The 12,978-nt window shown below is 42.8% G+C and overlaps 2 protein-coding genes and 1 pseudogene across 4 annotated transcripts; 2 read left to right on the top strand and 1 right to left on the bottom strand.

The window, feature by feature from the left end:
• Window positions 1-479: 479 nt before the first annotated feature.
• Window positions 480-4,200, bottom strand: LOC106575682 (DBH-like monooxygenase protein 2 homolog; annotated as a pseudogene).
• On the top strand, window positions 3,987-7,047 carry LOC106575681 (DBH-like monooxygenase protein 2 homolog). The gene is made up of 4 exons (XM_045700397.1): window positions 3,987-4,802; window positions 5,337-5,512; window positions 6,256-6,403; window positions 6,874-7,047. The coding sequence occupies exons 1-4, from the start codon at window positions 4,605-4,607 to the stop codon at window positions 7,045-7,047; spliced, it is 696 nt and encodes a 231-aa protein (XP_045556353.1). The 5' UTR covers window positions 3,987-4,604.
• LOC106575689 (DBH-like monooxygenase protein 2 homolog) lies at window positions 6,139-11,726 on the top strand. 3 transcript variants are annotated; one of them, XM_014152327.2, is made up of 5 exons: window positions 6,139-6,403; window positions 6,874-7,387; window positions 7,496-7,665; window positions 7,938-8,029; window positions 11,453-11,726. In XM_014152327.2, exons 3-5 carry the CDS (start codon window positions 7,516-7,518, stop codon window positions 11,643-11,645), a joined length of 435 nt encoding a protein of 144 aa, XP_014007802.2. In that variant the 5' UTR covers window positions 6,139-6,403; window positions 6,874-7,387; window positions 7,496-7,515; the 3' UTR covers window positions 11,646-11,726. The 3 variants fall into 3 exon arrangements, with proteins under 3 accessions (XP_014007802.2, XP_014007803.1, XP_014007804.1); XM_014152328.2 differs by lacking the exon at window positions 6,139-6,403 and adding an exon at window positions 6,415-6,772; XM_014152329.1 differs by lacking the exons at window positions 6,139-6,403; window positions 11,453-11,726 and adding exons at window positions 6,415-6,772; window positions 11,271-11,438.
• The last annotated feature ends 1,252 nt before the right edge of the window (window positions 11,727-12,978 follow it).

Below are 12,978 nucleotides of genomic sequence, written 5' to 3'. Positions count from 1 at the left end.
CTCCAATAGGGATGCCAGTGTTTTCGGGAAGTTCGAAAGCCTAGTATGAAGAAGACAATGTAGAGACAGCTCAGACTAACATTTGTGTAGGTGTGTGTTCATGCATGTGTGTATGTATTAATGTCTCCAGAAGGGGGCAGTCTCTCACCCCTCCTCCTGTGTTCCAGACATACACCAATTTGAAGCAGTTTGCCTCTGGTCCTCTGTGTAGCATTGCTGCTTGTTGATCTGGATCACAGATAAGGGGCAGCTGTAGAGAAGCATGTAGTGGACCAGGTCCAGGTTCTAAATCACTGGCTCCACCTGAGACCGTCAGAGAGGCAGAGAGAGAGAAGGAGCAGGGAGAGGGAAGAGATGCCAGAAACCTCTATGAACTCTAATGACAAATGTATGTCGTAATTGTAAAATGATTAGACCATGAAATGAGAGGGGTCATTTACCCGAATGATATGATGTTTCCCATTGAGCTTTGGCATCTTCATGACCTTGCAGTTGTAGTATGCATGTTCAGCAGGGACAATAAAGTGCAATGGAGGAACTACTGTGTTAATACCATCCGTGTGGCCAGTCCATTCTGTTCTAGTCACATGTTGTAGGCTAAGGATACTAAATCAAATTTTATTGGTCACATGGTTAGCAGATGTTATTGCGAGTAGTGAAATGCTTATATCTACCTCCCGTATAACCAATATTAATTCAATCTGACCTGTTCCACTTCAAGAATAAAGAGCAACTTCAAACTAAAAGTCCTGCTGTGCCTGATCTAGAGAGACATGCTCCTGCTACAGGATGTGTGAGGTCACTCTTACATTGTCCATAACAAAGTCCAGATAGTTGCTGTCCCGCGGGCTGGATCTGGGCATGAACTTGAGCAGGTTCACCTCCTTGGTCCCCCTTGTTCTGGAATGGTACCCGATGCCATCAATTTTCCCGTAGGCATAGATCAGCTTCACTGGACTGTCCTATGAGAGGAGATGGAACAAACAGCAATTGACAAAACATACAAGAACACAGAAGAACAAAAATCACAGGTTGAGGACTATGACACTAACTACATAATGTTGAGACATTGATGTTAAAATACTTATGACACCATTGTCTTTATTAATGCTTCTTATATTTGTGAATCTCCTGGGAACCATTTAGGGTTAGGGACATGTAGGGTTAGGGACAGCTGACTTTAAAAACGGTTTGTCAGCCTCTGTGGTTTGGCCATTGATCTACTCACCTTATTTTTTGTAGTGAAACCAGCATGTGGATGTAAACTGGAGATGGTCTCTGGACAGAGGAGAAAATAACCAGGGTTTGAGGAGGAAATTGGAACTTTGCATTGGCCTGCCTTGTAGTGAAATGATGAGAAGATATGACATTACAGACAATGAAGCACAACAATGAAAAGCCAGAGCACAATCTAGTGAAGAAACCTGGGGCTGAGTGCAGAGAAAAGATTCTGGTCCAAACAACAGAAGGTAACATACTTTAAACTAGGTATTGAACCTTGGGAATGGCCAAAGGAGCAGATCCTATTTCTCAGGGATTTGGGCTCCCTTTTGGTGTCCTGGGGAAGGATATTTTAGACCACCCGCACTTGAGAAACCAACTGTTCTATCTTTGTTCTACAGAATACATCACTTTAGGGGTAAAAATCATACCAGTCTATCATGATAAGGGAACGCGAGTGTCTGCTTTAATCCTTTAAAAAGACTTTGTTCACACATTATTTTGCAACAATTTGTGTCTGTGTAAAATATGTTGACTCACGGTGATGTGGAAGTCTTCCTGGTCACATGACTGGATGGACCTCCAGAAGGTCATGGTGGTTTGACCATCTGTCTCAGTCAGGGACAGCAGGGTGTAGCTCTGTTTCTCATCCACCAGGGGAAATGAGTTCCCTGTGGCATGATAATCCTGAAGGAGGAACACACACTGATGTTACCTGGACTCTTTATAGAGCTTAATTAAGAGTTATGTTTTATTATACTTCATTGTTGTGGAGTTTCCATCTCTTCTCTAAAACTTGAGCAACACATTCACATCAATGGAGGCTGCCGAGGGGAGGACGGCTCCACATAATGGCCGCAAATGGAATGGCATCAAACACATGGAAATGTTTGATACCATTCCACTTTTTCTCTCCAGCACATGACCACCAACCCGTCCTCCTTAAGGTACCAGCAATCTCCTGTGATTCACATGTAACTTTAAAGAGTAATTTGATCTTCCAAAGGTTTTGTAGGTGTTGAAAACCAATACATCTACAACTCCAGACAATTAGAGGATAATTACTACTACAACTGTTAACACTACTGTTACAGTAGGCCTAGCCTGCTTCTAAGACCTAGACCTACAATAGAACTACTGCTATGACCTAGACCTACAATATCACTACTGCTAAGACCTAGACCTACAATATAACTACTGCTAAGACCTAGACCTACAATATCACTACTGCTAAGACCTAGACCTACAATATCACTACTGCTAAGACCTAGACCTACACTATCACTACTGCTATGACCTAGACCTACACTATCACTACTGCTAAAACCTAGACCTACAATATCACTACTGCTAAGACCTACAATATCACTACTGCTAAGACCTAGACCTACAATATCACTACTGCTAAGACCTAGACCTACAATATAACTACTGCTAAGACCTAGACATACAATACAACTGTTACTAAGACCTAGACCTACAATAGAACTGCTACTAAGACCTAGACCTACAATAGAACTACTGCTAAGACCTAGACCTACAATAGAACTGCTACTAAGACCTAGACCTACAATAGAACTGCTACTAAGACCTAGACCTACAATATAACTGCTACTAAAACCTAGACCTACAATAGAACTGCTACTAAGACCTAGACCTACAATAGAACTACTGCTAAGACCTAGACCTACAATAGAACTGTTACTAAGAACTAGACCTACAATAGAACTGCTACTAAGACCTAGACCTACAATATAACTGTTACTAAGACCTCGACCTACAATAGAACTACTGCTAAGACCTAGACCTACAATATAACTGTTACTAAGAACTAGACGTACAATATAGCTACTCCCAAGTGAAAACCAACAAAACATTAGCACTGATACTGGTATGTCTAATAGTAATGATTACAGAGTTAATGGTTTAGATACGTTGAAGTAGTTGCCATTTTGGTCCGACCCATCCAATGACGATATCCGCTCCAGCCATGCCTCCATTTGGGTTCAACTCGAATCCCACCCAGCCAGTGGTCTTGACTGACAGCTGGAGCGTGATGGTGCCCTCGACCTCACTAAACCCCTACTTCTGGATGACATTGTTGTCCGCTTCAAGTTACTCCATGAACGGCATAAGGGTGTCCTGCTATCCCCTGGTCCCTGGAGTCCAAGCCAGGAGCAGGGAGAGGAATAGAGGGATCATACTGTTTGTCACCCACAGATAGAACGTGAGACTGAGAACTCGACACGCTGAGAGAGACAAATGCTCCCAAACAAACAGCTAGCTACGGCTAAGCAGATAAACAGATAGCTACGGAGAACCGCTAAGATTCTGATTCACACTCACTGACTGGCCATGTCCAAATGCCTATACTGGCGTTTTAAATAGTAGGCTTTTTGGGTGTGAGGAAATAGACGATTGTACAGTAGGGAAATTGAGACCCAGGTGTGTTTGACAACAGTTTATAATCAGCTAATCAGAGGAAGAGGCAGGCTGTAGGAAAATGAATGAATGTATGAATGTATGTGGTAGGGATTAACTACCGGCATTAGAGAGTAAAGGAAAGGAAACTAGGAAAGGAGGAAATGAAAGGGAGCAAGGAAACAATGAAAGGGGTAAAGGGAAGGAGGAGACGAAATTGTTCTAGGAGAGGAAAGGAGGAAAGGAAGTTAGTAGATGAGGAAAGGAAGCTAGGAAATAAGGAAAGAGAGCAAGGAAAGGAGGAAAAGAAAGGGAGCTCAGAAATAAGGAAAGGGAGTGAGGAAAGGAGGAAATGTGGTAGGGATTAACCATGGCCAGTAGAGAGTAAAGAAAAGGAAGAAGGAAAGGAAGCTAGGAAAGGAGGAAATGAAAGGGAGCAAGAAAAAGTGACAGGTTGTAGTGACAGGCTAGTTGTGACAGGCTAGTTTAGTCACAGGCTGCTGCGGGGCTGCAGCTGGATACTAAGATACCCACGTTTCTTTCAGTACAAACCGTCATGCAACGTAGCAAACGTTGAATCGAACTAAACGCACCCCACTTGTGTTTATGGCAACAGCTGCTAATCAGAGAAGGGAGACACGATTGCCTTGCTTCCCGCTATTTGTTTATTTTATATAGCCCTCCCCGCTTCTCTTATCCAAACACATCTGGCCTCAATTTTCGCTACTTCACTAACTATAAAATGTTCTATTTTCGCATACTATTTAGAACGCAATTAGATATGGCTATTTGGTCAGTGACGAACAGAAGCATAACGGTGTGCCGTACATAGCTGTTTCTTTGGGAGTGTTTGTCGCTCAGCGGGTCGAGGTCTCAGGGTCTAACTGTGGGTGACTGAGTATGATCCATCTCTTTTTCTCCTGGCTTGGACTCCAGGGACCGGGGCACAGCAGGACACCCTTATGCCCTTCATGGCGCACCTTGACCCGAAGAACAACGTCAACTTGAAATGGGGGTTCAGTGATGTCCAGGTCACTATCACGTTCCAGCTGACGGTGAAAACCACTGGCTGGGTGGGATTCGGGTTGAGCCCAAATGGGGGCATGGCTGGAGCAGATATAGTTATTGGCGGGGTCGGTCGAGATGGCAACTACTTCAAGGTATTTAAATCCATAATCACTGCTATTAGACACAACCTTATCAGTGTTTTTTCACATGGGAGTAGTTATTTTAGGTCTTAGAAGCAGGCTAGGCCTACTGTAACAGTAACGTGTTAACAGTTGTAGTAGTAATTGTCTGGAGTTGTAGGTGTATTCAACACCTCCCAAACCTTTGGAAGATCAAATTACTATTTGAAGTTACATATGAATGTTTTAGACAAGGGATGGAAACTACATAACATGGAAGTATAACAAAACAACGATTGATTAAGATCTAAAGAGGTTCTGGTTTGTGGTAATGGTTGGGGGGAGAGAAAGTGGAATGGTATCAAATACATCAAACATTTCCGTGTGTTTGATTCCATTTGTTCCATTATTATGAGCGTCCTCCCCTCAGCAGCCTCCATTGATGTGAATGTGTTGCTCAAGTTTTAAAGAGATGGAAACGCCACAACAATGAAGTATAATAAAACATAACTCTTAATTAAGCTCTATAAAGAGTCCAGGTAACATCAGTGTGTGTTCCTCCTTCAGGATTATCATGCCACAGGGAACTCATTTCCCCTGGTGGATGAGAAACAGAGCTACACCCTGCTGTCCCTGACTGAGACAGATGGTCAAACCACCATGACCTTCTGGAGGTCCATCCAGTCATGTGACCAGGAAGACTTCCACATCACTGTCAGTCAACTGTTTCAGACTCTTAACAAGTAATATGTGCTGAAAGTGTTCAGGATTGTAGAGGACAATCATGTTCCCTTGTCATAGACTTCCTTTTCAGAAAAGGGTTGTTTAAAAATATCTAAGCAACCTAAAGCCTGTTTTGAGAATTCTTTTTTTCCCTAAATGGAGTAAACGTTGGATGTGAGGGTGGGTCAAAGTATCATTCCCCAAGAGACCAGAAAGTAGCTCACACCCCTGAGAAATGGGCTCTGCACCTGGCCGTTCCTGAGGTTCAATGCCTGTTTCTCTGGAGACTCATCCCACCTACTGATTATTTTCGTTTAGATTAAATTACCACAAATCAGGGATTTAGAACAATGGCTAAAACACGGAGGCCAGCAAACATTAAAACTGTCCTAACCCTATGGTTCCCAGAGTATTCACAAATCTAAGTCAAAATAGTATTGGTGTGGCTGGCTTCTGGGTTAAGAAGCAGCGCGGCTTGGTGGGTCATGTTTCGGAGGACGTATGACTCAACCTTCGCCTCTCCTGAGCCCCGTTGGGAAGTTGCAGTGATGAGACTAGATCATAACTACCACTTGTATATCATGAAAAAGGGGGTAAAAAACATCAATAAAGACAATGGGGTGTAACTTTTAATGTCTCAACATTATGTAGTTAGTGTCTCCTGCATTTTAGGATTTTTCTTCACGTAGTCAACCTGTCATTTTTGTTCACCGGTGCTTATATGTATTGTCAATGGAGGTATTCTATCCCTCTCATAGGACAGTCCAGTGAAGCTGATCTATGCCTACGGGAAAATTGATGGCATCGGGTACCATTCCAGAACAAGGGGGTCCAAGGAGGAGAACCTGCTCAAGTTCATGCCCAGATCCAGCCCGCGGGACAGCAACTATCTGGACTTTGTTATGGACAATGTAAGAGTGACCTCACACATCCTGTAGCAGGAGCATGTCTCTCTAGATCAGGCACAGCAGGACTTTTAGTTTGAAGTTGCTCTTTATTCTTGAAGTGGAACAGGTCAGATTGAATTAATATTGGTTATACGGGAGGTAGATATAAGCATTTCACTACTCGCAATAACATCTGCTAACCATGTGACCAATAAAATTTGATTTAGTATCCTTAGCCTACAACATGTGACTAGAACAGAATGGACTGGCCACACGGATGGTATTAACACAGTAGTTCCTCCATTGCACTTTATTGTCCCTGCTGAATATGCATACTACAACTGCAAGGTCATGAAGATGCCAAAGCTCAATGGGAAACATCATATGTATCGGGTAAATGAACACTCGTGTTTCATGGTCTAATAATTATACAATGACTACAATTTAGTAGTTAGTCTGAAATCTCTTCCCTGCTCCGTCTCTTGATGTCTCAGGTGGAGCCAGTGATCAAGAACCTGGACCTGGTCCACCACATGCTTCTCTACAGCTGCCCCTTTATCTGTGATCCAGATCAACAAGCAGCAATGCTACACGGGAGGACCATGGGCAGACTGCTTCAAAGTGGTAGCTGTCTGGGCCGTGGGAGGACTGGTGATGTTTACATTTAATTAATTTAGCAGACACTGTTATCAGTGCCACGGACCTTTTGATTACTTGCCCAACTCTCTTAACTACTAGGCTACCTGCCGCCCCCAGAGACATTAATGCATGAACACCCACGTTAGTCTGAGCTGTCTCTACGTCGTCTTCATTCCAGGCTTTCGAGCTTCCAGAAAATGCTGGCATCCCTATTGGAGGACATGATTATGATGAGTTCTACAGGCTGGAAATTCACTACAACAACCTGGCCCAGGAAACGGGTCACATTTCACTAGCTAGTAATACATTTTTTCCCAAACCACTGCTATAGGATCACTGGGCTTACTCTGCGCCAGTCTTGATGATTAGGTGAGTGTGCTAGTTGACTAAAACAAAGCCTGTACACTCTGAGGTTCTCGGGGATTTAGCTTGAATTAGGCCATCTAAAGCCCTCATCACTTCTGTCTCCCCCTGCAGGCCGGAGGGATCGCTCTGGCATGAGGCTGTACTACACAGACCAGCTCAGACAGCATGATGTGGGCATCATAGATGCAGGCCTAATGGTATCCAGCTGGGGCTACGCCATCCCTCCCACCGCCTCTGCCTTCAGAAGCTACGGCCTCTGCAAGACATCGCACTTCTCAGATGTATGTTCAGTGCCCTTTGACCTCCAATGAGGTGAAGGGATGATGACATTGTAAAGCAGACATGCAGTCTTTTAAAATAAATAAGATGGAATGATTACTCTTTCCTTTCTATTATACCATTGTTAAAACACAGAACACTACCAATCAGGATTTTGGACAAAATTACACCACTTTCTGCCCCCCCCCCTAGATCCTGACCGCTCTGTGATATGACACTACTTTCTGCCCTGCCCTAGAACCTGTCCTCTGACACTACCTTCTGTCCCCCCTAGATCCTGCCTGAACCTGTCCCTGACCTCTCTGTGATCTCTATCACGCTGCACACTCACCTGGCTGGGAGGAAGGTGAGAGTTGGACTCTTCAGGTGAGGACACTCAAACATATGATCATGGGATGTTGTTCCTCATATGCCAGTCTTTATGACCAATGTAGACCCATGTGAACAATTTTCTGCTGCACAACTTTTCATGACGCAGCCAGGAAATGGAGGTGGATCACATGCAGCTTGTGCACGTTAACAAACAGGTAATGGTGGTTGTCTACAACATCAGATGTCAGGATTGGTGACTTGGCAAAGTCAGACATCACTAATAGCGCTGAAGCCAGAAGAATAATATACTTGTTGAGCCTAGCGACAGTGCCTTCAGAAAGTATTCACACCCCTCGACTTTTTCATCATTTTGTTGTTAGTCTGAATTTTTGTAACTGGCCTACACACAATACCCCATAATGTTTAAGTGGAATTATGTTTTTAGAAATTGACAAATGTAATTAAAAATGACTAGCTGAAATGTCTTGAGTCATGTATTCAATCCCTTTGTTATTGCTAGCCTTAATATTTTCAGGTGTAAATTTGCTTAACAAGTAACATAAGTTGCATGGAATAGTGTTTAACCTGATTTTATTTATTATTTTTTTTTAAATTGATTTTATTTATTTTTAATGACTTTCTGTATACCAATTGTCTAAGGTCCCTCAGTCGAGCACTGCATTGCAAAAATGATTTAATCACAAAGACCAGGGAGGTTTTCCAATGCCTTGCAAAGGGCACCTATTTGTAGATGGGCACAAGCAGACTGAATATCCCTTGGCCCATGAAGTTATTTATTACGCTTTGGCTGGCGTGTCACTATGAAGATGCAGGTTTCCTTCCTAACTTGATTGCCATAGGGGGGGACGCTCAGGGATTTCACCATGAGGCCAATGGTGACTTTAAAACAGTTGGAGTTTTTATTTTATCCCTGTCCCTGCAGGAGGCCTTTTGGTAGACTGTCATTGTAAATAAGAATTTGTTCTTAACGGACTTGCCTTGTTAAAGGTTAAATTAAATGGCTGTGATGGATCAACATTGTAGTTGCTCCACAATACTGACAGTGAAAAGGAAACCGGTACAGGAATATTCCAAAACATGCGTCCTGTTTGCAACAAGGCACTAAAGTAATACTGCAAAAAAATGTGGTGACGCAATTCACTTTGTATTCAGGACGAAGTTGTTTGGAGTAAATACAACACATTACTGAGTACCATGCTCCATATTTTCAAGCATAGTGGTGGCTGCATCATGTTATGGGTATGCTTGTAACTGTTAAGGACTAGGGAGTTTTTCAGGATAAAGAAACTGAATGTAGCTAAGCACAGGCAAAATCCTAGATGACAAGCTTGTCTGCTTTCCACCAGACACTGGGAGATGACTTCACCTTACAGCAGGACAATAACCTAAAACACAAGGACAAATCTACATAGGGGTTGCTTACTAAGAAGCCAGTGACTGTTCCTGAGTGGCAGTTTTGACTTAAATCTATGGCAAGACCTGAATGTTTGTCAAGCAATAATCAACTAATTTAACAGAAGTTTGAAAATAATAATAGGCTAATGTTGCACAATCCAGGTGTGGAAATCTTTTAGACTTACCCAGAAATACTATCAGCTGTAATTGATGCCAAAGGTGACTCTGACATGTGTTGACTTGTGGGGGTTGACTACTTATCTAATCAAGAGATTCAATTTATTTGTCAAGTGTAGCTCGTTGACAAAAAATGAATGTATTTGAATCCGTTCTGTGTAAAGTTATCCTGTTGTGGATAGGGGGCAGTATTTTCACGGCCGGGTAAAAAAAAAAAAAACGTGCCTGATTTAAATCTGGTTACTACTCTTGCCCAGAAACTAGAATATGCATATAATTAGTAGATTTGCATAGAAAACACTAAAGTTTCTAAAACTGTTTGAATGTTGTCTGTGAGTATAACAGAACTCATATGGCAGGCAAAAACCTGAGAAGATTCCAAGCAGGAAGTGGCCTGTCTGACAATTTGTAGTCCTCCTGTTGCATCTCTATCGAAATTACAGTATCTGAGCTGTTACGTGACACTTTCTAAGGCTTCCATTGGCTCTCTAAAGCCTTCAGAAACCGGATTGAGGCGTCTCTGGGCAGATAACAGCAGCACAGTTTGTCAGTGGACTGCCTGGTGACAGAGACTGGAGATGTGCATTCACGAGACCTCGCCATTTTTTCTTTTCGTCTGTGAATGAATACAACATTGTCCGGTTGGAATATTATCGCTATTTTACGAGAGAAATAGCATAAATTGATTTTTAAAGTGTTTGACAAGCTTCTAAGTACGGTAATGGAACATTTTTGATTTTTTTTGGTCACAATGCGCTCGCGCGTTACCCTTTTGGATAGTGTTCTGAACGCACGAACAAAACGGGGATATTTGGACATAACTATGGATTATTTGGAACCAAAACAACATTTGTTGTTGACGTAGAAGTCCTGGGAGTGCATTCTGATGAACAGCAAAGGTAATACATTTTTTCTAATAGTAATTATGAGTTTAGTGAGCCCCGAAGTTGGCGGGTGTCTGAATAGCTAGCCTGTGATGGCTGAGCTACGTACTCAGAATATTGCAAAATGTGCTTTTGCCGAAAAGCTATTTTAAAATCTGACATGGCGATTGCAGAAAGGAGTTCTGTATCTATAATTCTTAAAATAATTATGTATTTTGTCAACGTTTATGATGAGTAATTTAGTAAATTCACCAGAGGTTTTCGGTGGGTATGCTAGTTCTGAACATCACATGCTAATGTAAAAAGCTTGTTTTTGATAAATATGAACTTGATTGAACAAAACATGCATGTATTGTATAACATAATGTCCTAGGAGTGTCATCTGATGAAGATATTCAAAGGTTAGTGCTGCATTTAGCTGTGGTTTGTGTTTTTGTGACGTATATGCTTGCTTTGAAAATGGCTGTGATGATGATTTGAAATCGGACAATGTGGTTGGATTAACGAGTCTTATCTTTCAAATGGTGTAAAATAGTCATATGTTTGAGAAATTGAAGTTGTAGTATTTTGAAGGTTCTTTTATTTCGCGCCATGCTCTACCATTGGATATTTCTGCGAGGCCTCAACTTAAGGGGTGAGAATACTCTCTGAAGGTACTCTAGAGCCATCACTTGTGTTCATGGTTGTCACACTCACTGCTTGGTTGAGGGACCTCACGTCAGACGTATGTATCTGCTACAGAGCTCATTGCAGTGAGAATGTGCACCACTGCAACATGACCACTTGGTGTAAAGTGTGCTTGATTTGACCCTCTGCAGGAATGGAACGCAGATTGACTTCCTGGCTGTGGATGAGAACTATAACTTTGAGATGCAGGGGTTCATCAACCATTAAGACCATCAAACCAGAAAGCATCCGTGTATTTCATGGGATTCTTGATCAGGTCAACTGGTATTATTAGTCATTAGATCTTTCTAAAAGCAATATCTCCTCTCTGCAGGGTGATGAGATTGTGGTGGAGTGCACCTATAACACAGCCACTCACGAGGGAATCACGCAGTTGGGGCTGGCCACCACTGATGAGGTGTCTGGCCTTTATCATCTACTACCCAGCCATCAGTGTTGACCACTGCTGGAGCCAGCCAAACATGCATGCATACACGGCCATGATGGGGAAGACTGACTACAAGTAAGAGCCTTCACACTGTCAGTTTCACCCACTAAATGCATGCTCTTCAACCGATCACTGCACGCACCTGCCCGCCCGTCCAGCATCACTACTCTGGACGGTTCTGACTTAGAACATGTGGATAACTACAAATACCTAGGTGTCTGGTTAGACTAAACTCTCCTTCCAGACTCACATTAAGCATCTCAATCCAAAATTAAATCTAGAAATGGCTTCCTATTTCGCAACAAAGCATCCTTCACACATGCTGCCAAACATGCCCTCGTAAAACTGACCATCCTACCGATCCTCGACTTCGGCGATGTCATTTACAAAATAGCCTCCAACACTCTACCCAACACATTGGATGCAGTCTATCAGTGCCATCTGTTTTGTCACCAAAGCCCCATATACTACCCACCACTGTGACCTGTACGCTCTCGTTGGCTGGTCCTCGCTTCATACTCTCCGCCAAACCCACTAGCTCCAGGTCATCTACAAGTCTCTGCTAGGTAAAGCCCTGCCTTCTCAGCTCACTGGTCACCATAGCAGCACCCACTCCTAACACGCGCTCCAGCAGGTATATTTCACTGGTCACCCCCAAAGCCAATTCCTGATTGGCTGCCTTTCCTTCCAGTTCTCTGCTGCCAATGACTGGAACGAACTGCAAAAATCTCTGAAGCTGGAGACTCTTCTCCCTCACTAGCATCTCCCTCACTAGCATCTGTAAACAGCGCATCTGTAAACAGCACATCCAACTACCTCATCCCCATACTGTATTTATCTTGCTCCTTTGCATCCCAGTATCTCTACTTGTACATTCATCTTCTGCACATCTACTATTCCAGTGTTTAATTGCTATATTGTTATTACTTCGCCACCATAGCCTATTTATTGCCTTAACGCCCCTATCTTACCTCATTTGCACTCACTGTGAATTTGACTTCTTTTTTTTTTACTGTATGTTTTGTTTATTCCATGTGTAACTCTGTCAAACTGCTATGCTTTATCTTGGCCAGGTCGCAGTTGCAAATGAGAACTTGTTCGCAACTAGCCTACCTGGTTAAATAAAGGTGGGAAAGAAGACTGGAACTGTCTGGTTGGTTCAGTGGATAGTCTGGACTATGTAAACCATAATGTCTGTGCCCCACAGAGGTATTGTGGAGATGTTGAAGACTAAAGCTTGGGACCAGGTGTCCATTGCTGTGCATGAGGCCACAATGAAGAAGGTCCCTCAGATTGGGTTTATTCGCAACGAACATGTAAGCATCCACTCAATGAAAATGCTGCAACATGCAAACCTACTGTTTATTCTGCTCCTCCTACAGAATAACTACACCATATGAGGGAAACATCCT

Source organism: Salmo salar, chromosome ssa17 (assembly GCF_905237065.1).
Source record: "Salmo salar chromosome ssa17, Ssal_v3.1, whole genome shotgun sequence".
In the NCBI taxonomy this organism is placed as follows: Eukaryota; Metazoa; Chordata; class Actinopteri; order Salmoniformes; family Salmonidae; genus Salmo; species Salmo salar.
Note: the sequence above shows the minus strand (reverse complement) of the source record. Positions and strands in the feature narration are given on the sequence as shown.